Source organism: Procambarus clarkii, chromosome 9 (genome assembly GCF_040958095.1).
Source record: "Procambarus clarkii isolate CNS0578487 chromosome 9, FALCON_Pclarkii_2.0, whole genome shotgun sequence".
Lineage (NCBI taxonomy): Eukaryota > Metazoa > Arthropoda > Malacostraca > Decapoda > Cambaridae > Procambarus > Procambarus clarkii.
The window spans coordinates 28,919,671-28,947,652 of record NC_091158.1 but is presented as its reverse complement, the minus strand read 5'-3'; the positions used below and the strand labels follow the sequence as shown (position 1 = coordinate 28,947,652).

Sequence of the window (27,982 nt, the reverse complement as noted above, 5' to 3'; positions counted from 1 at the left end):
TTTGTTGTTCCATTGTCAGTGGAGATATAGAGATTGTCTGGTTTACCGACTCTAGAAGACGCAACATAGAATTTTCTATGTGAGAAGCAATTCGTGTCTAGGTATAAACAGCATAATTCTCAAGATTGGCCCTGAGGTTTGTTGCTGGTGATTGCAAACGCCAATCGAATTGGAAATTGCAATCTCTTAAATTGAAATGGCATATCTGTTGGAATCATAGGAATGTGAGGAATGAGGACATCTTCACTTTTAGAAGGTCCTGTCAAGATTGTTGCTTCTACGACGTCGCCGATTAATTATTTTTCTGCAAGGTGCATTGCGTTGCAAAGTTTTGGCTGGTTGATATTTCACAACTTGATAATTGGCAAGCTGATTTTCAATTGCCGTACGTGTGATGGTATCCCTGGCAGATCGAGTGAATTAAAAAATTATGTTGGATAATTAACCGCTTCATCTGCTTCCTCAACAGTGTTGACGGACTTGTATGTGACTACCTCGCTTTGTAAGTTAGACTGAACAATATTGTTAAGTACGTAGACGTCTTTGTTCTTCCCCGCAAGAATAGCTCGTTCGCTCAACCAATCGTGATTCCTATAATTGGTTTGAATATTGGGAAATACTTTTTCAACCAACTCTTTTTTAACGTTACTAAATTACAGAAGTTATGAGGCAATGAAATTCGTTCTGAGGTCAGATCAACCGGCACGTTTCCGTTCCCAATTTCCAGAAATTGATGTGAGAATATCTCAGCTGATGGATCGTTTTGCAGTAGCTATATAACTGCATGATATTTGTAGTTAATTTAAAGGTCTTTACGTGGTGCAACAAAGTAGAGTATTTCAGGCAAGCATTTATTTCGTCCGCTGGTGTCGCTTGAGGAATTACAGGTAATGAATGCCTGAAATCTTCTGTAAGCAATATTAATGCGATCCCAAATGGTCTAATGTTTCCACACAAATCTTGCAATGATCGATCAAGAGCCTCGAGCGATTTTTTGGGGCATTGTGCATTCATACCAGACAATAAGTTTGCATTTCTGCAATACTTTTCCCAGACCGGATACTTTGGAAATGTTGCAAGTGGGAATTTCAATGAATTGCATGTTCAATGGCGATTTCAAAGCCGAAGTAGCAGTTCTTCCACCTGGTAGCAATGTCGCAGCAATTCCAGATGATGCAAGAGCTAAGGTTATGCCATTTTGGGATCGAAATGCTGCCAGAATTAATCTAATTACGAATGTTTTACCAGTTCCTCCTGGCGCATCTAAGAAGATTTCTCCAAGCCCGTTATTGACAGGTTTGAATGATTTAATTGTAAATGCCTTTTCGCTCAAGCATTAGTCTAGGAATATTTGATTAAACATACGACAACAAATCACCCATGTCGTATTTTTGTTCACAGCGCAATTCTACATCGAACGAAGCAGCAGCATATCGATTCGGTGATGGCATTTCCAATTGATTGAGAACTTTGTTTGCAGTTTCTAAGCACAAATCTTCAATCATTATTAACGCTTCATTGTTGATTTTTGCTGTAAAATGCGTCGACATATATGAATTTTCCTTGCGTATTCGATGGATAATATCGTCAGCCATGTGCGATTTATATTTCTCCCATAACTCTGTTGGAGATGAAGGAGAGCAGGCGGTCAATATAATTGCAAACAATTCATACATTTGATTTGGATGTGACGTGTTAGATGCGTCATTAATGCATACATCCCAGTGTCGGTCGTTCTCCAATAAATTCAGAGCTTGACATGCACTACGGGAAGTGGCAAATGTTACGCCGTTGACAAATCTCAGTTGCTGGAAAGACGTTGGACCGGGCACATTTACCAAAAGCATGCGAAGAAAGAAGCATTCATCTTGACTGGGATGCACGGTGTACAGTCTGCCTATCGTAATCTATTTGAAAATGCCAGGTTGTCCTTCGACTCACACTCCTCGTTTGCGCCGTTCAAATGATTTTCTACTGGCCTTCCATTTGTAATACGTAGGCACTTCTGAATAGAGCAGTGTTTTCCCAAACGCGTTATTTCGACATAACGTGAAGAAAGCAATTAACTCTGTAGCCGGTGGATTCATAGTTCAAAAAAATTCAAAGGATTCATAAAAATTCAATTTATCAATGCAATCGGAAACATTGAAATGGAATCGTATCATATTTTGTATAGCTTGTGTTGGTCTTACGTGCAACAGATGGCGCTGCTTAACCCTTACACTGCTCAGGGGTCCTGGAGATATTTACACTCCTGTGCGCAAGAAAAAAAAAAATCAAAATTTTTTTTCGTCTTCTAAACATATTAATTTGTGTCCCCTGAGCACGGAAAAAATAAAAAAAAATCGTAGGTGACATATTTTGGGCGCAATTGACCGAGGAAGTCTGGCAAAAAGTGGGCGTTGACAGAGCGGTCGTCAGACCCGGTCAGCGTCACCCGCGCTGACAGGTGGGAGTTGCCACAAAGATATTATTACCTAATTGTTTCAATGTCTCTGATTGATTTTTTCTTAGTTTTTTTGCAGTAATATTATTCAATAGTGTGTATTGTAATATATTTATATAATAAAAGTGGTGAATAATCGCTATACTCAAAAGTATGATGTGCATATTAGTGATTCAATTATTATGTTTATAAAACAATAAACATATAGTTTTGCAGCTATTACACTCTATACACAGATTATATATAAGTATCTGCATGTTTTGGTCACCATAACGAACCACTAAGTTGGTATTGAGAGTCGAAAAGCAACGAGTTACCGCCACACACCAGCCAGCCACTCGCTGCCACTCCCTCAACACACGCACTAAACTTTCTCCCCCAACAATACCATTTGTGGTGTTATTACACTATACACAGACGTTATATATAAGTATGTATATATTTTGTTCACCACAACTGTACAGCTAAGCTGATATTGTTAGTTCAGGCACTATGAGTCGTCGCTATACACAGATGGCGGCTCCCTCACTCTTTGAAGGTCACACGCACTAAACTTTCTCCCCCAACAATACTGTTTGCAGTGTTATTACCCTATATACACATATTATATATAAATATCTACATGTTTTATGCACCGTAACTGTACACCTAAGCTTGTAGTGCTCCCAAAGAGCATAGTGGCCACCCTCTAAACAGCTAGACAAATCGTGCAGACGACGTCACCTCCGTCACCCATATGGCTCCTTGTTGGATATTTCCAACACCGAATACAACACTGTTGTATTCTCATTACTTATTACTATCCATATTAATTATTGTAGTAAGTAAAATTAACAACTCGTAGAATTCTCATGTACTAATAATTCATCTGTGCATTAGGCTAGAATTCTCACGTCACCTGACGCCAGTATTGCGTCAGATTTCCTTACAGTAAACACATTAAATCCAATTTGTGTGAGAATTAAATACGATTCTCCATAATTAAAGCATTCTGTATGACAACTGATTGCAGACGAATTGTTCTCTAACTAAAAGCCGAATAGAGCGTTAGAATCATAGCGTCTACCTCGCGATAGAGTTAACGTCATCAATGAATGCTATGGGGAGACATTAATTCCTCTCCCTTATATATTTACTATTCTTAAATAGTTAAATAATAATATGTCGTTCCTTTAAATAATAAACCCGTCCAGTCTTTAAAGTTTCAAGCGCGAATGCGAGAAATATTAATGTTCGTGACAATAATTTGTGTTATGAACGTCGACTCGGCGTGGGTTGGAGGGACACCACCACCCTCAGTACACGGACACGTGCAGAGCCGTAAGGAGGCAAAGCTGCGCTTACCGTACTCATAAAAGACGCCATTGTCCAGCAAATAGGACAGGTGTGATCCATCCACAGATGAAAGCCGCCACTGTGAGGCGTGAATGACCTTGCAGATAATATCTTCAACTAGTGCTGGTGTTAAATAAGGGACCCCTTGACTTGGTTCCTGACGACACGTGATCAGCCAGATTGAAACGCATCACTATCCAGGATAGGTTCACCGGAGCCTGGGATGCGAAATCACGGCAATCTTAATACTTATACAGTGCCCACAGCTAAGTATTCCTTTATTTGATGCATCATTTACAGGTCTGTTAATAGCGGGGTGATTGTTCGTTACGCAGCGGGATAACACCTAATAACAGGTGATTAGAATTCCATCTGTAGATATTAATATTTTTGAATATGAATTGAGTAGTTAAATCAATTGCTACTGGTAGTTATTTATCTTGCAGTCCGAGAGAAGAATTCCTCCGGCTGCCTCCTCCATGTTAACCTGTACCACTCGTCAGTGTACCGAATCTGGAGAATTAAGAGGACTACTATGGTTATCTAAAGGAATCTGCTTCAAGCTAAGGCTTCTTTCTTTTTTTCCATTTCTTTGCAATTTGATTTATTCAGAATGTTTTGATATTAATGTGTGATTTACTGTAACTCATTATTATGCTCATATTCATGTTCTTCTTTATGTGAATGATATTATATTCAGCATTATTTATAGGATTAGATTATTATTAACTGAATTAGTGAACGAACCACACTAATTCCTGGACGTACTGACCTCCAGTAATAACCCCCAATGTAGGTGTTTGAGGTTTGTTTCTTTAATAATACAGCCCATTAATTATTCTTATGATCATGTTTTCTAGTTATATCCATAGTCACTGGTTTTCTCTAGAATTTTATCCAATGATCTGAAATTCTCAGTTTCCCTCTTTACTATAAAAGCGGGTGGTCCTTCGTAATTTAATTTGCTACATTAATTATTAATTAGTCAGAATCAAGCCCAAATATCCCACACTCCTCCCAACATAATCCTTTTGCTGTTATTACACTAATACACACATTATATATAAGTATCTACATTCGTGTTCACCATAGAGAACCACTGACCTGGTATAGTGAATGCAAACAATAACAGGTGACCACAGAGTCAGTAAACGATGCTGTCTCCCTCCATCTCTCAGCATCACTCCTCCCACAGCGCTAATTATTACAACAATCCTGCTATTATCACAACCCTGGTTATTTATATCACAGTCAGGGGTCATCTGTAATATTGTCATCGCTAAATAATAACAATTATATATTTATTTTGACATTTTTCGGCGATGCTGTGGTCACAAGCTGAACAGCAATGCTGTTCGCTCATGCTGCATGTGCCAGCCTTGGTTGCTCCAACAGTACTGTGCCTCTCACACCTGAGAATATTGCCCACGATTTTTTTTTAAATGGCATCTGTTTACAAGAGCCCTGAGGAAGCTACTGTGAACCCCGTGTAGTCGCGGGCCATTTGAATCAGGCCTGGCACCCTATGGCGTATATATACACCATGCGCACCGTGGGACATGTTATTCAGGGCGTATATATACGCCATGCGCAGTTTAAGGGTTAAAATAAAAAATAAAAAATTTACCTGTCAGAGGTGTGGCATCTACACAGTAGGTATATAAAAATATGCATGTATTAACTTGGAACTTCGCGTCAAAATTTCAAAGCAATAGGTGAAGAACTTTTGGAGATTAAAGCAAGTGTTGCTCCTGCGTCCAACAGATGGCGCTGTTTTTTTTTTTTAAAAAGCATGTTTTTTTCCTGTCACAGGTGAGGCATGTATATAGTAGGTATATAAAAACACTCGCCTAATCCAATGCAACGTTGTGCCAAAATTTCAAGGCAATCGGTAAAGAGGTTTCGAAGATTTTCCTCACATGAAAAACTCATGAAAACCCCAGTTTAAAAAAAACATGTTTTTCCCATCACAGACACGATATCGATATAGTATGAATATAAAAACTCGCTCGAATGTGAATTGAACGTTGTGTGAAAATTTCAAAGCAATCGGTGAAGAACTATCGGAGATTAGTGAGTTTCAACAAACGAACATTTCCATTTATATATATATATATATATATATATATATATATATATATATATATATATATATATATATATATATATATATATATATATATATATATATATATATATATATATATGTGTGTGTGTGTGTATATCACGAAAATAAACACGTGATTAAGAATGTGACAATGTCAGACCACGGAGGAAAAATGAAACAGGAAATTTCCTTATTTCCTGTTTAAGGAAATTTAAGGAAATTTCCTGTTTCATTTTTCCTCCGTGGTCTGACATTGTCATATATATATATATATATATATATATATATATATATATATATATATATATATATATATATATATATATATATATATATATATATACTAGCTGTACACTGCCACGCATTGCTGTGGCTCAGCAATGCATGTGGGTGTCTGAGCCCCAACAACCTTTTCCTTGTCTGCCAGTCCTCACCACCATTTCCCCTCTTCCATCCCATCGTCCTCCACAATATTTCCTCCCAACCCCATCCCTGTGTCCTCCCCACCATCTCCCACTCCGCCGTCCCCTCGTTCTCCTAACCATTCCCCACTCCACCATGCCCTCGTCCTCTCCTCGATCTCCCACTCCCCGTCCCCTCGTCCTCCGTATCATTCCCCCCCTCCCCTGTTCCCTCGTCCTCCGCACCATCCCCCACTCTCCTGTCTCCTCGTCCCCACCATCCTCAACTCCCCCGTTCCCTTGCTTTTCCCCACCATTACCTCCTCCGCTGTCCCGTCGTCCTCAGTACTATCCCCCACTCCCGTTCCCTCGTCCTCCCCACCATTCTGAACTCCCTAACCGATTCATTCCCATGTGGTCTGATGTTCCTATCAGAAAATTGGGAACATAAAATGATCTGAAGTTCCCATCACTGAAATATAAGAAAAACAATTAAAAAATAAAATGACAAACAATGAAAAATTAAAAAAATAAACTACACTCATGAAATGAACGGTATCTTATCTTGAGGTTATCTTGAGATGATTTTGGGACTTTAGTGTTTAGTGGGAGGCAAATTGGCCCTTGCATAGTAGGCTGAGAAGTGCGTTCTGGCTACTAGGTACGACATATATATATATATATATATATGGCACAACTCTCCTAAACACGAGAGTGAAGTATTCAACTTTAGAACACTTTCCCACCAGGAGACTCGAACCCTCGCCAGCACAGAAGCCTTCCAGCAACTGGCATAACAGGTACGCCTTAACCCGCTCCACCACCTGCTCAGACCCTTAAAAGAGATGGTAATTTCGGAGTATTTATATATTCCAAAGATCACCACCTCCCAAGAGCACTAGAGCAAGTTATCTTGAGATGATTTCGGGGCTTTAGTGTCCCCGCGGCCCGGTCCTCGACCAGGCCTCCACCCCCAGGAAGCAGCCCGTGACAGCTGACTAACTCCCAGGTACCTATTTACTGCTAGGTAACAGGGGCATTCAGGGTGAAAGAAACTTTGCCCATTTGTTTCTGCCTCGTGCGGGAATCGAACCCGCGCCACAGAATTACGAGTCCTGCGCGCTATCCACCAGGCTATCCACTTGCTCTAGTGCTCTTGGGAGGTGGTGATCTTTGGAATATATAAATACTCCGAAATTACCATCTCTTTTAAGGGTCTGAGCAGGTGGTGGAGCGGGTTAAGGCGTACCTGTTATGCCAGTTGCTGGAAGGCTTCTGTGCTGGCGATTGTTCGAGTCTCCTGGTGGGAAAGTGTTCTAAAGTTGTATACTTCACTCTCGTGTTTAGGAGAGTTGTGCCTTAAGCTCATAGACACAGTGTTCTCCCATATTAACAGGGACTTGATGAAATAAACGTATAAATGACCCCTCACTTGCTCTAGTGCTCTTGGGAGGTGGTGATCTTTGGAATATATAAATACTCCGAAATTACCATCTCTTTTAAGGGTCTGAGCAGGTGGTGGAGCGGGTTAAGGCGTACCTGTTATGCCAGTTGCTGGAAGGCTTCTGTGCTGGCGAGGGTTCGAGTCTCCTGGTGGGAAAGTGTTCTAAAGTTGTATACTTCACTCTCGTGTTTAGGAGAGTTGTGCCTTAAGTTCATAGACACAGTGTTCTCCCATATTAACAGGGACTTGATGAAATAAACATATAAATGACCCCTCACTTGCTCTAGTGCTCTTGGGAGGGGGGGATCTTTGGAATATATAAATACTCCGAAATTACCATCTCTTTTAAGGGTCTGAGCAGGTGGTGGAGCGGGTTACGGCGTACCTGTTATGCCAGTTGCTGGAAGGCTTCTGTGCTGGCGAGGGTTCGAGTCTCCTGGTGGGAAAGTGTTCTAAAGTTGTATACTTCACTCTCGTGTTTAGGAGAGTTGTGCCTTAAGTTCATAGACACAGTGTTCTCCCATATTAACAGGGACTTGATGAAATAAACGTATAAATGACCCCTCACTTGCTCTAGTGCTCTTGGGAGGTGGTGATCTTTGGAATATATAAATACTCCGAAATTACCATCTCTTTTAAGGGTCTGAGCAGGTGGTGGAGCGGGTTAAGGCGTACCTGTTATGCCAGTTGCTGGAAGGCTTCTGTGCTGGCGAGGGTTCGAGTCTCCTGGTGGGAAAGTGTTCTAAAGTTGTATACTTCACTCTCGTGTTTAGGAGAGTTGTGCCTTAAGTTCATAGACACAGTGTTCTCCCATATTAACAGGGACTTGATGAAATAAACATATAAATGACCCCTCACTTGCTCTAGTGCTCTTGGGAGGGGGGGATCTTTGGAATATATAAATACTCCGAAATTACCATCTCTTTTAAGGGTCTGAGCAGGTGGTGGAGCGGGTTACGGCGTACCTGTTATGCCAGTTGCTGGAAGGCTTCTGTGCTGGCGAGGGTTCGAGTCTCCTGGTGGGAAAGTGTTCTAAAGTTGTATACTTCACTCTCGTGTTTAGGAGAGTTGTGCCTTAAGTTCATAGACACAGTGTTCTCCCATATTAACAGGGACTTGATGAAATAAACGTATAAATGACCCCTCACTTGCTCTAGTGCTCTTGGGAGGTGGTGATCTTTGGAATATATAAATACTCCGAAATTACCATCTCTTTTAAGGGTCTGAGCAGGTGGTGGAGCGGGTTAAGGCGTACCTGTTATGCCAGTTGCTGGAAGGCTTCTGTGCTGGCGAGGGTTCGAGTCTCCTGGTGGGAAAGTGTTCTAAAGTTGTATACTTCACTCTCGTGTTTAGGAGAGTTGTGCCTTAAGCTCATAGACACAGTGTTCTCCCATATTAACAGGGACTTGATGAAATAAACGTATAAATGACCCCTCACTTGCTCTAGTGCTCTTGGGAGGTGGTGATCTTTGGAATATATAAATACTCCGAAATTACCATCTCTTTTAAGGGTCTGAGCAGGTGGTGGAGCGGGTTAAGGCGTACCTGTTATGCCAGTTACTGGAAGGCTTCTGTGCTGGCGAGGGTTCAAGTCTCCTGGTGGGAAAGTGTTCTAAAGTTGTATACTTCACTCTCGTGTTTAGGAGAGTTGTGCCTTAAGTTCATAGACACAGTGTTCTCCCATATTAACAGGGACTTGATGAAATAAACGTATAAATGACCCCTCACTTGCTCTAGTGCTCTTGGGAGGTGGTGATCTTTGGAATATATAAATACTCCGAAATTACCATCTCTTTTAAGGGTCTGAGCAGGTGGTGGAGCGGGTTAAGGCGTACCTGTTATGCCAGTTGCTGGAAGGCTTCTGTGCTGGCGAGGGTTCGAGTCTCCTGGTGGGAAAGTGTTCTAAAGTTGTATACTTCACTCTCGTGTTTAGGAGAGTTGTGCCTTAAGTTCATAGACACAGTGTTCTCCCATATTAACAGGGACTTGATGAAATAAACGTATAAATGACCCCTCACTTGCTCTAGTGCTCTTGGGAGGTGGTGATCTTTGGAATATATAAATACTCCGAAATTACCATCTCTTTTAAGGGTCTGAGCTGGTGGTGGAGCGAGTTAAGGCGTACCTGTTATGCCAGTTGCTGGAAGGCTTCTGTGCTGGCGAGGGTTCGAGTCTCCTGGTGGGAAAGTGTTCTAAAGTTGTATATATATATATATATATATATATATATATATATATATATATATATATATATATATATATATATATATATATATATATATATATTTATATATATATATATATATATATATATATATGTCGTACCTAGTAGCCAGAACTCACTTCTCAGCCTACTATTCAAGGCCCGATTTGCCTAATAAGCCAAGTTTTCCTGAATTAATATTTTTACTATAATTTTTTTCTTATGAAATGATAAAGCTTCCCTTTTCACTATGTATGAGGTCAATTTATTTTTATTGGAGTTAAAATTAACGTAGATATATGACCGAACCTAACCAACCCTACCTAACCTAACCTAACCTATATTTATAGGTAAGGTTAGGTTAGGTAGCCAAAAAAAGCTAGGTTAGGTTAGGTTAGGTAGGTTAGGTAGACGAAAAAACATTAATTCATGAAAACTTGGCTTATTAGGCAAATCGGGCCTTGTATAGTAGGCTGAGAAGTGAGTTCTGGCTACTAGGTACGACATATATATATATATATATATATATATATATATATATATATATATATATATATATATATATATATATATATATATATATATATATATATATATATATATATATATATTAGTATATTTTGGTAGCAGTCTTTCCTGTAGACATATATTATTAAATATGACCGAAAAAGTAAGATTAATAATTCTAACACGAATTTTCTCAATCTTTCGTACATTTCTTTTCACTGTTGGAGGTAATTCAAAAATAAATTCTCCAAAATTAATTTTTATTTCTAGTCTGACGCGACACTTGAGCGCGTTTCGTAAAACTTATTACATTTTCTAAGACTTTACACATACACAACTGAATAGAACTTACATATATCCAATTTGTTTATATCTACATTTGAGTGAGGTGGATGGGGTGAGGTGGTATTTAATAGGGTATTAATTTCATCAACACAAGACAGAACACTAAACAATGGGTATTGAAATGAAAGTGATTGTAGAAAGCCTATTGGTCCATATTTCTTGATGCTTCTATATTGGAGCGGAGTCTTGAGGTGGGTAGAATATAGTTGTGCATTAATTGGCTGTTGATTGCTGGTGTTGACTTCTTAATGTGCAGTGCCTCGCAAACGTCAAGCCGTCTGCTATCGCTGTATCTATCGATGATTTCTGTGTTGTTTACTAGGATTTATCTGGCGATGGTTTGGTTGTGGGAAGAGATTATATGTTCCTTAATGGAGCCCTGTTGCTTATGCATCGTTAAACGCCTAGAAAGAGATGTTGTTGTCTTGCCTATATACTGGGTTTTTTGGAGCTTACAGTCCCCAAGTGGGCATTTGAAGGCATAGACGGCGTTGGTCTCTTTTAAAGCGTTCTGCTTTGTGTCTGGAGAGTTTCTCATGAGTAGGCTGGCCGTTTTTCTGGTTTTATAGTAAATCGTCAGTTGTATCCTCTGATTTTTGTCTGTAGGGATAACGTTTCTATTGACAATATCTTTCAGGACCCTTTCCACCGTTTTATGAGCTGTGGAAAAGAAGTTCCTGTAAAATAGTCTAATAGGGGGGTATAGGTGTTGTGTTAGTTGTCTCTTCAGAGGTTGCATGGGGTTTCACTTTCCTTCTTATGATGTCTTCGACGAAACCATTGGAGAAGCCGTTGTTGACTAGGACCTGCCTTACCCTACAGAGTTCTTCGTCGACTTGCTTCCATTCTGAGCTGTGGCTGAGAGCACGGTCGACATATGCGTTAACAACACTCCTCTTGTACCTGTCTGGGCAGTCCCTGTTGGCATTTAGGCACATTCCTATTTTCGTTTCCTTAGTGTAGACTGCAGTGTGGAAACCTCCGCTCTTTTCCATGACTGTTACATCTAGAAAGTGCAGCTTCCCATCCTTTTCCATCCCGTAAGTGAAACGCAGCACGGAACTCTGCTCAAATGCCTTCTTCAGCTCCTGCAGATGTCTGACATCAGGTACCTGTGTAAAAATGTCGTCAACATACCTGCAGTATATGGCCGGTTTCAAGTTCATGTCGACTAAGAATTTTTGCTCGATGGTACCCATGTAGAAGTTTGCAAACAGGACACCTAGGGGAGAACCCATGGCGACCCCATCTACTTGCTTATACATGTGCCCATCCGGGCTCAAGAAGGGTGCCTCTTTAGTACAAGCTTGGAGTAGTTTCCTCAGAAACTCTTTTCCTTGGAAAAAAGCGGAGGTTTCCACACTGCAGTCTACACTAAGGAAACGAACATAGGAATGTGCCTAAATGCCAACAGCGACTGCCCAGACAGGTACAAGAGGAGTGTTGTTAACGCATATGTCGACCGTGCTCTCAGCCACAGCTCAGAATGGAAGCAAGTCGACGAAGAACTCTGTAGGGTAAGGCAGGTCCTAGTCAACAACGGCTTCTCCAATGGTTTCGTCGAAGACATCATAAGAAGGAAAGTGAAACGCCATGCAACCTCTGAAGAGACAACTAACACAACAACTATACCCCCTATTAGACTATTTTCCAGGAACTTCTTTTCCACAGCTCATAAAACGGAGGAAAGGGTCCTGAAAGATATTGTTAATAGAAACGTTATCCCTACAGACAAAAATCAGAGGATACAACTGACGATTTACTATAAAACCAGAAAAACGGCCAGCCTACTCATGAGAAACTCTCCAGACACAAAGCAGAACGCTTTAAAAGAGACCAACGTCGTCTATGCCTTCAAATGCCCTCTTGAGGACTGTAAGCTCCAAAAAAAACCAGTATATAGGCAAGACAACAACATCTCTTTCTAGGCATTTAACGATGCATAAGCAACAGGGCTCCATTAAGGAACATATAATCTCTTCCCACAACCAAACCATCGCCAGAGAAATCCTAGTAAACAACACAGAAATCATCGATAGATACAGCGATAGCAGACGGCTTGACGTTTGCGAGGCACTGCATATTAAGAAGTCAACACCAGCAATCAACAGCCAATTAATGCACAACTATATTCTACCCACCTCAAGACTCCGCTCCAATATAGAAGCATCAAGAAATATGGACCAATAGGCTTTCTACAATCACTTGCATTTCAATACCTATTGTTTCGTGTTCTGTCTTGTGTTGATGAAATTAATACCCTATTAAATACCACCTCACCCCATCCACCTCACTCAAATGTAGATATAAACAAATCGGATATATGTAAGTTCTATTCAGTTGTGTATGTGTAAAGTCTTTGAAAATGTAATAAGTTTTATGAAACGCGCTCGTGTCGCGTCAGACTAGAAATAAAAATGAATTTTGGAGAATTTATTTTTGAATTACCTCCAACAGTGAAAAGAAATGTACGAAAGATTGAGAAAATTCGTGTTAGAATTATTAATCTTACTTTTTCGGTCATATTTAATAATATATGTCTGCAGGAAAGACTGCTACCAATATATATATATATATATATATATATATATATATATATATATATATATATATATATATATATATATATATATATATATATATATATACACATATTGTGACGGTGTTCCCCCCTTATATTTCTCCCACGCCAGCTGTAAGAGTCATATCTACTTTACCCGAACGTTCTCTGCCTTCCAGAGAACAATTTGACATATGTGGGAGCATGAAGTGTTCTCGCATAGGAGAGAAATTAACTAAAGAAGAGTGTTTTGGCCTTTGTCTTAGGCCCTTTTGGACACCAAGATGGCGCCGACTCCTACGTTTTTGCGCCAAAATGTTATGACGTCAGTGGCACCAGATTGGCCATGAACGGTGACGTGGTACAGGGAGCCAATGAGAAACACCCCTGGCAAGTGTGACGTCAAGAGTGGAGGTATGTCCAGGCCATGCACCCCTGTGGCGCTAGGAGTTAGATAGGGCACGTCGTCAAGGGCAGACGTGCGATAGGGGGATCCTGTCAATCTGACAGTATTCGCCCCTCTCCGGTGAATATACGCATCACCAGTGGTCTTCGAGCATCCTGTGAGGTCTTCCTGAACTCCGTGAGGCGGAGAGAAGAAGGAATTGACGGGAAACGAGCAACAAGTGCTCCAGTGACAGGTGCTTAGCAAGAGTGGAGCCTTGGCAATGACGTCAGGGATGACTGTTCAGTTTCACCAGTCGGATGATGACGTAGCGGCTGGGCCAGTTCACCGTGAGGAAGAAGAAGAACAAACTAGCTGGGATTACGAACGACTGCAGCCGGGAGTAAGGACTGCAGACGTAGTTGTGAGGAGGAGGCGACGGCCAGGAGACCGACTCCAACCCTTCAAGAGGTTGTGGAGGAGCACGGAGCCTGCAGAGAGAAGCAGTACGGAGAAGACACGCTTTTTGGGTGTTGGTTGAGGTCCTGAGAAGAGCATCAGTGTGAGTGGGGGTGTTCCCTACAGCAAGTCGTGAGCCGGGGACCAGGAGCTTCAATTCAACCCTCAACAGAGGACGAGTCCACATCATTTATGGTGGAAGTAGGTAATTCAGTTTTCCTTCCCATTCCCCTTTAGTTAGCAATTAGCCAGAGTATCTTCTATGTCGTGAGCAGGGCTCACCAATGTCTGTGTTTCTAGTAAGACACAGTTGTGAAGGGAGATGCTATAGAGCTCTCACGAGATATATATATGGTGTGTGATTGCACCTGTGGTTTGATGAAGAGATTACTGTGACGAGGACATTTATATTTACATGTCATTTTTATTATAAGTTCGTGCCAGAAGTTATATATATAAATATACAATTTAATAGTGTATGGCTGTGTGCCTAGAGTTACCTCGTTATTATAAATATTGATAAAGTGAACTATACATACTGGAGTTATTAAATAATATATTCATATGTCTAGCGGTTAACTGTGATTATGCCAGTGTTGTGATATACTGTGAATACGAAGGAATAATTGGCGCCGCACGCCAATAGTGTGAGTATAGTGAGGAAGTGAGCAGTGTGAAGAACAGTGAGGAGTGTGAGTGGGCGTGGCATCTCGAGGTTGCCATACGTTCGATAACACTGCATGTGGAGCGTGGGAACGCACGTCAACTGGGAATGTTGCCATTCCCGGAGTGTTCCAGAATTGTGAAGAGGCGGAGAGAAGGCTGCTCATTTATTCCTTTGCCATGTTGTTGATGCAGAGTTATGATTCTTTGATCTTTTAAGTAAACTACAAAACCACCGCTGTGTTTGTGACAACCCTCCATTACCTTGTTGCAATTGAGACTATCTAAGAGTGAGTGATTTAAACATTTACTTACCTGTTACCAAATTGATTAGTATTCCCTGGGGCCACTACTATATTACTACTATTCCACTGAGGTGTTACTGGACACGGTAAACACCAGTTGGCGACCTATAGTGAGCGGTAGGGCTCTCTGTTGGGGCGGGCACATGATCAAGTGAAGTGATCGTGTTCCCACTCATCTTTAGGCTACGAGGCCAGCCGGAGACAGACTGAGAGACTCTCCTGGTGAACAGTGGCACCGTGAGGATCGAGTGCAGACCCGTGGGGGCTACAGTAAGTAACGTTTATCACTACTAATACTCACACAATAATTCTAACACGAATTTTCTCAATCTTTCGTACATTTCTTTTCACTGTTGGAGGTAATTCAAAAATCAATTCTCCAAAATTCATTTTTATTTCTAGTCTGACGCGACACTTGAGCGCGTTTCATAAAACTTATTACATTTTCAAAGACTTTAGTTAACACATACACAACTGAATAGAACTTACACATCTCCGATTTTGTACATTTGAGTGAGGTGGATGGGGTGAGGTGGTATTTAATAAGGTATTAATTTCATCAAAACAAGCCAGAACATGAAACAATGGGTATTGAATAGAAGTGATTGTAGAAAGCCTATTGGTCCATATTTCTTGATGCTTCTATATTGGAGCGGAGTCTTGAGGTGGGTAGAATATAGTTGTGCATTAATTGGCTGTTGATTGCTGGTGTTGACTTCTTGATGTGTAATGCCTCGCAAACGTCAAGCCGCCTGCTATCGCTGTATCTATCGATGATTTCTGTGTTGTTTACTAGGATTTCTCTGGCGATGGTTTGGTTGTGGGAAGGTTGTTCAGATGTCAGACATCTGCAGGAGCTGAAGGAGGCATTTGAGCAGAGTTCCGTGCTGCGTTTCACTTACGAGATGGAAAAGGATGGGAAGCTGCCCTTTCTAGATGTAACAGTCATAGAAAAGAGCGGAGGTTTCCACACTGCAGTCTACACTAAGGAAACGAGCATAGGAATGTGCCTAAATGCCAACAGCGACTGCCCAGACAGGTACAAGAGGAGTGTTGTTAATGCTTATGTCGACCGTGCTTTCAGCCTCAGTTCAGAATGGAAGCAAGTCGACGAAGAACTCTGTAGGGTAAGGCAACAACCTAGTCAACAACGGCTTCTCCAATGGTTTCGTCGAAGACATCATAAGAAGGAAAGTGAAACGCCATGCAACCTCTGAAGAGACAACTAACACAACACCTATACCCCCTATTAGACTATTTTACAGGAACTTCTTTTCCACAGCTCATAAAACGGAGGAAAGGGTCCTGAAAGATATTGTCAATAGAAACGTTATCCCTACAGACAAAAATCAGAGGATACAACTGACGATTTACTATAAAACCAGAAAAACGGCCAGCCTACTCATGAGAAACTCTCCAGACACAAAGCAGAACGCTTTAAAAGAGACCAACGTCGTCTATGCCTTCAAATGCCCTCTTGGGGACTGTAAGCTCCAAAAAACCCAGTATATAGGCAAGACAACAACATCTCTTTCTAGGCGTTTAACGATGCATAAGCAACAGGGCTCCATTAAGGAACATATAATCTCTTCCCACAACCAAACCATCGCCAGAGAAATCCTAGTAAACAACACAGAAATCATCGATAGATACAGCGATAGCAGGCAGCTTGACGTCTGCGAGGCACTACACATCAAGAAGTCAACACCAGCAATCAACAGCCAATTAATGCACAACTATATTCTACCCACCTCAAGACTCCACTCCAATATAGAAGCATCAAGAAATATGGACCAGTAGGCTTTCTACAATCACTTCCATTCAATACCCATTGTTTCGTGTTCTGTCTTGTGTTTAGGAATTTAATACCCTGTTAATACCACCTCACCCCATCCACCTCACTCAAATGTAGATATAAACAAATCGAAGATGTGTAAGTTCTATTCAGTTGTGTATGTGTAAACTAGTCTTTGAAAATGTAATAAGTTTTACAAAACGCGCTCAAGTGTCGCGTCAGACTAGAAATAAAAATGAATTTTGGAGATTTGATTTTTGAATTACCACCAACAGTGAAAAGAAACGTACGAAAGATCGAATAAATTCGTGTTAGAATTATTAATCATACTTTTTCGGTCATATTTAATAATATATATATATATATATATATATATATATATATATATATATATATATATATATATATATATATATATATATATATATATATATATATATATGTTTCATTGAATATGACCGCATATTCTGTATTTATTATTTTCTGGTTTAGGGCTTCTATCCCTCTAACTATTTTCTTAGCATCAGGGCTTAATTGAAATAGGAGTTCTCCAAAACTCATTTTTGTACTTTTAAGGTGAAGAAAAGAAGTGATTTACTATAGAGTGTATTACACTTATTTGTATAATTTGCACGACGTTTCGAACCTCCATGGTTCATTCTCAAGTGAACAGATCTTACAATACTAGTTGATTTTATACCCGCATTAGGTCAGGTGATAATACAATGAAGGTGAAAACATGGGGGGATTATCTTGAGATGATTTCGGGGCTTTAGTGTCCCCGCGGCCCAGTCTTCGACCAGGCCTCCACCCCCAGGAAGCAGCCCGTGACAGCTGACTAACACCCAGGTACCTATTTTACTGCTAGGTAACAGGGGCATAGGGTGAAAGAAACTTTGCCCATTGTTTCTCGCCGGCGCCTGGGATCGAACCCAGGACCACAGGATCACAAGTCCAGCGTGCTGTCCGCTCGGCCGACCGGCTCCCCCTATACATAAGGGATAAACATAGGGGCTGCAGAAGGCTTATTGGCCCATACGAGGCATCTCCTATCTAAACACAAAGATTAATCCAGTGTAATTGGCCTGTTATGTTGGACATTGTCTTCTGTGTTGGCATCGATATGTTCTTGTCTTGTCCTTACTCTCATGGTGGGTAGAGTAAATAGTTCCGTGATTTGGGTGTTCATGGTAGGTCGCTCTATTCTTATGTGAATTGCCTCAAGGATTTGTAATCTTCTTGAATCTTGGGTTTTGTCTATTATGCAAGTATTCTTATTCAACATTTCTCTTGTTAGAGTAATGTCATGGGCTTGTCTCATGTGATTCCTAGGGGCACCAGATTGAAGATGGCATGTCAAACGCCTCGTCAGCTTGGTCGACGTCATACCTATGTACTTACATTGAAGGTTACATCCTTCGTGGGGGCAAGTGTACATGTATACAACGCTTGACTGCTGTAGAGGGTTCTCCGTCGGCTTCGGGCTGTTTTTGATAAGGAGTTCGGAAGTCTTCTTGGTTTTGTAGAATATTATCAGGTTTATGTTTTGGTTAGGAGTAGTGCTTTTTACTCCTTTACGGATTATTTCTTTCATTATTCTTTCCTCTTTTATATGTTCACTGTGCATGGTTGATTTGTAATATAATTTTATTGGGGGTGTTGTGGTTTCTGTTCTAGGTTCTGAATTATACCAACGGTCCAAGTGTCTTCTTATAGCAGCGTTTATTTCCGCGTTGCTATATCCGTTGTTCACCAATACCTGAGTTACTCTTTCAAACTCTCTACTCACGTTGCTCCATTCAGAGCAGTGGGTAAGCGCTCGACGAATATAAGCATTGAGAACACTGGCTTTGTATCTTTGGGGGCACTCACTTCTACCGTTCAGGCATAATCCTATGTTGGTGGGCTTGGTATATACGTTGGTGCTTAAAGAGGTTCCTGTTTTTGTTATTAGTACATCCAAGAATGGCAGACTGTTATTTTCACTATTTTCATGTGTAAATCGGAGTACTGACTCTCTCTCTAGGTGTCTTTTTAGGTCAATTAGTTCATCTGAGTCTTTTACTATTACGAATATGTCATCTACATAACGGCAGTATACAGTTGGTTTTTGTCTGCTATTGAAGACCCTATCTTCGATGGTTCCCATATAAAAATTAGCAAATAAAACTCCTAAGGGGGAGCCCATTGCTACTCCGTCTATTTGTAAATACATGTCTCCTTGTGGACTGATGAAAGGGGCTTCCTTTGTACATGCTCCGAGAAGACTTTTCAAGTGTGGCTCAGGTATGTCTAATTTGGGGGTGCTCTCGTCTCTGTATACTCTGTCCAGTATCATTCCTATGGTTGTGTCGACTGGGACGTTGGTAAAAAGGGATTCAACGTCCAGGGAAGCGATGATTCCATCGGGCTGGGTAGATTTGATCAATTCTAGGAAATCTGCTGATGATTGTAGACTAAACTTACTTGGAGTGTATGGAGTTAGGAGTTCATTGAGTTTCTTTGCCAGGTGATAAGTTGGGGTTGGTATTTGGCTGATTATAGGGCGTAGTGGGTTACCTGGTTTATGCGTCTTAACATTGCCGTAGGCATATCCTAAGCCATAGTCGCCTTGAAGTTTATTGAAATGCACACTACCTTTCTTTGCGTTGATTGCTGTAATTGTTTTGTTTACTTTCCGCTTAAGGTCTTCTACGGGGTTCCTCGTGATTCGTTGAAATTTGGAGTCGTCACTTAGGATGTCGCTAATTTTGTTCATGTATTCATGGGTAGGAATCAATACATATGCTGCTGTTTTGTCGGCTTTTCTTATTGTTACGTCTTTCAGATTTTTTAGTTGTTTCGCTGCTTCTTTGAGTCGTGGGGTTAAGATTGTAGATGAATATGTTCCTCGTTTTTTCCCTGCTTCTGCAAGTAGTTCAGCTTGAAGTGTGTCAGTGGTGATGACTTTTTTGTTGTCTTCTAGCTTATGGATATCGTCCAGAAGCATTTCGATTTCCAGGCGTTTTTGATGCATCTTTGGTTTAGATAAGAATTGACAATTTAGACCAAGATTTAAGAGGTCTCGTTGGTCCTGGGTAAGATCATAAGAAGTCAGGTTAAAGTAGCCATCTTTAGGACGAGGGATTTTTAGCTGTCCACCGTTTAGGGATGTTAACTTACGGAGTGTCTTTGTTTCTACAAGAGTTTTATGTTGTTGTTTCAGGTTAATTCAATGAAACATGTCATATTCAATGAAACATGTTTGAAAGAAAACCTGCTGCCAGTATACACCAATATATATATATATATATATATATATATATATATATATATATATATATATATATATATATATATATATATATATATATATATATATATATATTTATATATATATATATATATATATATATATATATATATATATATATATATATATATATATATATATATATATATATATATATATATATACAACTTTAGAACACTTTCCCACCAGGAGACTCGAACCCTAGCCAGCACAGAAGCCTTCCAGCAACTGGCATAACAGGTATGCCTTAACCCTCTCCACCACCTGCTCAGACCCTTAAAAGAGATGGTAATTTCGGAGTATTTAAATACCCCAAAGATCAACACCTCCCAAGAGCACCAGAGCAAGTGAGGGGTCATTTATACGTTAATTTCATCAAGTCCCTGTTAATATGGGAAGACACAGTGTCTCTGCTTAAGGCACAACTCTCCTAAACACGAGAGTGAAGTATACAATAGTGTAGTATGTACAGTATACAATATTGTAGTATACAATATATATATATATATATATATATATATATATATATATATATATATATATATATATATATATATATATATATATATATATATATATATATATATTGCCTAATAAGCCAAGTTTTCATGAATTAATGTTTTTTCGACTACCTAACCTACCTACACTAACCTAACCTAACTTTTTTGGCTACCTAACCTAACCTAACCTAACCTATAAAGATAGGTTAGGCAGGGTTGGTTAGGTTCGGTCATACATCTATGTTAATTTTAACTCCAATAAAAAAATTGACTTCATACATAATGAAATGGGTAACTTTATCATTTCATAAGAAAAAAATTAGAGAAAAAACATTAATTCATGAAAACTTGGCTTATTAGGCAAATCGGGCTTGCATAGTAGGCTGAGAAGTGCGTTCTGGCTACTAGGTACGACATATATATATATATATATATATATATATATATATATATATATATATATATATATATATATATATATATATATATATATATATATATATATATATATATATATATATATATATATATATATATATATATATATATATATATAAGTAACAAAGTGGTTGGGTCTTTACTGTGTACTCCCTCATCTCCCTATCTCTGAATGCTTAAACAAGATTTCCAGTATTTATATCCTCCTGCTTACCAGTCCTGTGATCATGTGCTCGGATCCCACCATTGTTCAAATGTGAAAGATAAACATAAAACATAATGCAGTAAGAACAATTGTCTGGCTGACCTTTCCACTAGGTCGCATGAAATCATCTGATGGATCCAGGTTGAGGTTGCCGAGGAGTCCCCTGGTGTGAGCGTGGAGCCAGCCGCTGACGCTGACCACACAGGCGTGGTGAGGGCTCCAGCAGGTGAGCGTGACCACGTCCCGCTCCGTCAGGTCCCTGGCGCGCACCACCAAGTGATGGAGGTCGCGCTTCACACTCACTGTCCTCCTGATGTACGGCAGCCTCACCACTGTTCCATTCACGCTAACCTGCCACACAAAATACATTCATTATTATATATTCTCATTAAAAAAAAATCAGTGCTTATTTTTGTACCAGAACCACGCACCACCTCCTCCCTCAGAGGGGAGCCTGGCACAACCCCACACCACCTCCTCCCTCAGAGGGGAGCCTGGCACAACCCCACACCACATCCTCCCTCAGAGGGGAGCCTGGCACAACCCCACACCACATCCTCCCTCAGAGGGGAGCCTGGCACAACCCCACACCACCTCCTCCCTCAGAGGGGAGCCTGGCACAACCCCACACCACATCCTCCCTCAGAGGGGAGCCTGGCACAACCCCACACCACCTCCTCCCTCAGAGGGGAGCCTGGCACAACCCCACACCACCTCCTCCCTCAGAGGGGGAGCCTGGCACAACCCCACACCACCTCCTCCCTCAGAGGGCAGCCTGGCACAACCCCACACCACATCCTCCCTCAGAGGGGAGCCTGGCACAACCCCACACCACCTCCTCCCTCAGAGGGGGAGCCTGGCACAACCCCACACCACCTCCTCCCTCAGAGGGGGAGCCTGGCACAACCCCACACCACCTCCTCCCTCAGAGGGGAGCCTGGCACATCCCCGCAGTACCTCCTCCCTGAGAGGGGAGCCTGGCACAACCCCGCACCACCTCCTGCCTCAGAGGGGGAGCCTGGCACAACCCTGCACCACCTCCTCCCTCAGAGGGGAGCCTGGCACATCCCCGCAGTGCCTCCTCCCTGAGAGGGGAGCCTGGCACAACCCCGCACCACCTCCTGCCTCAGATGGGGAGCCTGGCACAACCCTGCACCACCTCCTCCCTCAGAGGGGAGCCTGGCACATCCCCGCAGTACCTTCTCCCTGAGAGGGGAGCCTGGCACAACCCCACACCACCTCCTCCCTCAGAGGGGGAGCCTGGCACAACCCCACACTACCTCCTCCCTCAGAGGGGGAGCCTGGCACAACCCCACACCACCTCCCTCCGAGGGGGAGCCTGGCACAACCCCACAACACCTCCTCCCTCAGAGGGGAGCCTGGCACAACCCCACACCACCTCCTCCCTCAGAGGGGGAGCCTGGCACAACCCCACAACACCTCCTCTCTCAGAGGGGAGCCTGGCACAACCCCACACCACCTCCTCCCTCAGAGGGGGAGCCTGGCACAACCCCACAACACCTCCTCCCTCAGAGGGGAGCCTGGCACAACCCTGCACCACCTCCTTCAGAGGGGAGCCTGGCACAACCCCACACCACCTCCTCCCTCAGAGGGGGAGCCTGGCACAACCCCACACCACCTCCTCCCTCAGAGGGGAGCAGAGGGGGAGTAGTCGATCTGTCGAGTTGATAAATTTATTCCACGTCGTCCCATTTCCTGCCTTACAATAACTGTGATGCGCGCATCTGGTTGGTGTGAGTCCCAACATTGTCAACATCATGTGGAGGTCAACAAGTGTTGCCTCCCGTCTATGACCCGAAGGCTACCGACGGATGGTTACAAATAAAATGTTACATCCTGTCAAGTTAACGAGCTGCCATTTATTATAGTACTATTGTATTATAGTACATCATATTTTGACGCAGGGGATTTTGACGTCAAAATAAGACGCATTATTCGAGAGGAGAGTTTGGATGAAGAGGACGAGTTGACAATACTGATGATAGATGCATATAACTAAGGACCTCTCTTGCTTACCAAATGTACTCATCTTTTTCCAGACTATTTCAAGCATTTGATAGAGGGAAGGATCACAATATGAGTTATGCTGAAGTGTGGAACACTTCGTTCAGTCGTAATATGTAACACAACACATGTAAGCATTGGAAGATATATAGATTAACGTTTTTGTTAAAACTGGAAGCGGAAATGCAGTGTTGGGAGGGAGAGGCCCAGCGCCCTCAGGAATATGTGCTTGTGTAATGGAGGCGGCGACCACGAGGATCTCACATAGAGGAACAGTGTATTGACATTTACCTCGCGGAATGATGTCAGTTCAGCCGAGGGTAATTAATAAGGGTGTGCTTAACCCTAATATTGGAAGCCGAAAATTTAAATTTAACTAATGGGACACAGACAACTGGGCAAATACTGTAATAATATTATAGAAACTGGCAATTGAACCACCCCTATCGCTAAATGACCAGGAAACAGTACTGTTCAACAACCCATTCCATATGCGAAAATTTTCACATCTGAATCATTACTAATCTATATTACCTGTATATGAATTAAATACAAAAGACAGCAGGGTAAGGTAATTATCAGGACAATGAGCTAAGTCAATACCACTATATAGCACTTAGAAGAAATAAGGATTTAGAATGGACTTCGGGGAAGGAATTTTTTTCTAAATGTAAATACAATACAATAAGAAAGAGCATTACAGATGAAGAGAAACAAAAACCCATACCCGGGCTACAAAACCCATACCCGGGCTACAAAACCCATACCCGGGCTACAAAACCCATACCCGGGCTACAAAACCCATACCCGGGCTACAAAACCCATACCCGGGCTACAAAACCCATACCCGGGCTACAAAACCCATACCCGGGCTACAAAACCCATACCCGGGCTACAAAACCCATACCCGGGCTACAAAACCCATACCCGGGCTACAAAACCCATACCCGGGCTACAAAACCCATACCCGGGCTACAAAACCCATACCCGGGCTACAAAACCCATACCCGGGCTACAAAACCCATACCCGGGCTACAAAACCCATACCCGGGCTACAAAACCCATACCCGGGCTACAAAACCCATACCCGGGCTACAAAACCCATACCCGGGCTACAAAACCCATACCCGGGCTACAAAACCCATACCCGGGCTACAAAACCCATACCCGGGCTACAAAACCCATACCCGGGCTACAAAACCCATACCCGGGCTACAAAACCCATACCCGGGCTACAAAATCTTACAGTGCACACCAAATATGGTACATAAACAACATCACAAAATATTAAGGTAAACAAAGCAAGGAACATGGAAACATTGAGACAAAACAATCCATAAGAGCTATATGGAGAGTACAAAAACTGACGCACACATAAAAACAAGACCGGAACACACAGGAATCGAGCTGTTTAGAACATTATTTATAAAAGTAAGTACAAGAAATACAAAAAAAAGCAAGACACAATGAACAAAAACCAAACCCAAAACAGGGCCAAAAAAAATCGTACAATGAAAACTAAACATTGTACTTAAGCAGAAACACAAGAACATGTTGAGAAATACAAATTAAGAACAAAACATAAAACAGGGCACAAAACAGGAAACACAAATACGAAACATGTAAACATAACCACAAACACAAAAGGAAACATGGCAATGAACATGGAAACATTCAGTATAAACAAGCCATAAGGGCCACATGGAAAGGACAAAAAGCCAACACATACATAAAACAGGACCAGAACACGTAGGAACCTGGAAATACAAAACAGAATGACACACACACACACACATACACACAGAGAAAACAAATACTGGCACACACAGGAGCCAGGCATGACGAAAAAACAACCACACTCGCAAACACATAGGAACAAACCAGGAATGCACAGGAACCGGGAAACAAATATCACAGCCACACCCTACACACACACACACATAAAAATACAAAAAACACAAAATACATAACAAAACAAAACTTTAGCACACAACCAGAGGCCAGACAGGCCTACAGCAAACACACCACAGGGAGGCGAAAGCAAAAGCGCCACTCCTACTCATACTTTTCTGGAAAGTCCGTCACCGGAAACCTGAGACAGTACGCCTCCCAAAAAATCCACACATCAGGATCAACAGGTTCACGAGGGCATGCCATATAATTCGGAATCTTGGACACAGACACGCGCGGCAAGAATCCTAACAGTCGACGGGCACGGGACCCTTTTCCCTATCCAGGAATGAATCACGGCAGAACTCTGGTTACCACGGGTCTGTGCACCACTACTTGCAAACTGGTCATCATCGCCAAGCATGTCACCCCCCGACGGGGCAATCGCACCCCCGGAAGGGGGCGGCAACACGGGGGACAGGAGTAATGTAAATTGAGACTAGAACCGTGTGCAACATCTGTGCAGGTGAGCCAATTGGGCCCCTGCACAGGTGTTACACACGTCTCTAGTCTCATGAGGGTTCGGGATGGTCCCTGGGGGGCGGGTGTGTGTGTGGTCCTGCGGGCCCATTGTGGGTCGCAGGGTGTGTCTCCGCGCGCCTGGGTGTGGTCTCGTGGGAGGGATGTGGGTCGCGAGGGGTAAAAAGTGTAAGTATAGGAACAGGTGTGCAGGAGTAGTAGTTATAAGATGAAAGTGTAAGTGTATGTGGCGTAGAGTTAAGCTCATATGTGGATTTATAGTTAAATAAAAGTATGTAGGATGGAGCTGTGTATGTTCAGGGAGGAGAGGGGGGGGGGTCCAGCATGAGAGCATGGACCTAGGATATCGTATATATTTAGGTGTACGGTTAGGGAAGGGTGTGTGAAGTAGGTGAGAAGAGTGAGAACATCTGGGTGGCACCGGCAGTGGCCCCTCACACTCTCCCTCTCTCTCTCCTGATTAAACGATAAGGTTTGTGGTATTTAGCAAAGCTAAGATGTTCCCAGCAAGGATAGTTGACAGACTGAAGTGTGTATATTTCCAAACGGGAAACTTCTTACCACTGCCGCTGCCGCCGTCTCCGCTTCTGCCTCCTAGGCCTTCTATACACACACACTCTAAGAGGGGACATACACAAGTGCATGAATATAAGTGTTCACAGCAGGGCGTCTCGGCAGCTACTGAGAGGGGAGAGAGGTAAGCATAATATTTGTTCTCTCCACCAAACTTGTGTATCCTCCATGGCTATCTAGTGACCTTTATTCTACCTCTAATTGTTTCAATTCTTTTGTTTACTTGCATTTATTGTTGTGTTTTGCCATAATTATTCTCTAATTTTAGCAGACTCAATACTTTGTAGGTTCTTATTGTATTGTTATATTATTATATTGCTGTGTTTTGCTATAATAACTTTCTATTTTACAGCAGATTTAGTTTTCATCTGTTCCTGAAATTGCTTATCTTATTGTATCGTGACATTATCTTATCTATATGCTTACTGATATTGATCCAGATCGAAATCCCATATCCACACAAATCAGCACATTGATCATCATTATTGCAGGTATTACACAGCAAATCTTGCAAAAAACAAACTCCTAAATAGCACCTGCTTATCAGTTTACAACCAAAATGTTAGGTCACTTGGTAAACATTTTGATGATATAAATGCACTTCTTACAGCACTAGGTACTAAATTATCTTTCATCATTTTAACATAAACTTGGCTAAGTAATGACTATACCCAACTCTACAATTTAGCTGGTTATAAAGCCATTCATAACTGCAGGCCTAATAAAAAAGGTGGCGGTACAGCAATATATTACAAAGATACCTTCACTTGCAATAGTGTCATTAGTGATAGAGACGACTATTGTGAATATACCTTTGCCAAGTTCTCTAGTAAATCCCTTAAATCCTCCCTGATAATCGGTGCCATCTATAGATTTCCTAATACCAACATAGCTTTATTCTCTGACAATGTAAGGAATCTTATCATAAATAACAATCTCAACAAAAATCACATCATTCTGGGAGGTGATTTCAATATTGACCTGGGTCTTCAAAACAACCCTCAAGTTGACTATTTCCGTAACAGCATGCACTCCTGTATTCTCATCCCCACAATCACCAAGCCCACCCGAGTCACTCAAACATCTGCCACTACCCTGGATCACCTATGGACTAATATAACAGCTCCCCTTACATCTGGGGTAATTTATGACAGAACAACTGACCACTATCCTACTTTCCTCATAGCAAACATTGACACATCACCACCAGAAACCAAAAAACTTTCATTCAGGCTACATAGTGAATCAGCTCTAGGCAATCTCTCTAATGCACCTCACAATATTAACTGGGAATCTGAATTTAATAATTCACAGGATATAAACTCATCAACTAACCTCTTTCTCTCCAAAACTCTAAGCCTCTACAACACTCACTGTCCCCTCCTTACCAAACAAGTAACTGATAAAAGAAAAAATAACCCGTGGCTCACAAGTGGCATAAGTAAATCAATCAACAAAAAACATGAATACGAAAAGAAATTTAGGAGTGGCCTAGTTTCAATGGAAGTAGTTAAAAGGTACTCGTCAGTGCTTACCAGTATCATAAGAAAAACAAAACTTTCAT

At 41.6% G+C, this 27,982-nt stretch overlaps 1 protein-coding gene across 1 annotated transcript in view; it reads right to left on the bottom strand.

Moving 5' to 3' along the window:
• Positions 1–27,982, bottom strand: part of LOC123766095 (uncharacterized) — a 902,969-nt gene that overhangs the window by 152,529 nt on the left and 722,458 nt on the right. Inside the window, exon 51 of the mRNA XM_069321294.1 lies at positions 21,493–21,741. Coding sequence (XP_069177395.1) covers positions 21,493–21,741 — 249 coding nt within the window. The remainder of the gene's footprint in view (positions 1–21,492; positions 21,742–27,982) is intronic.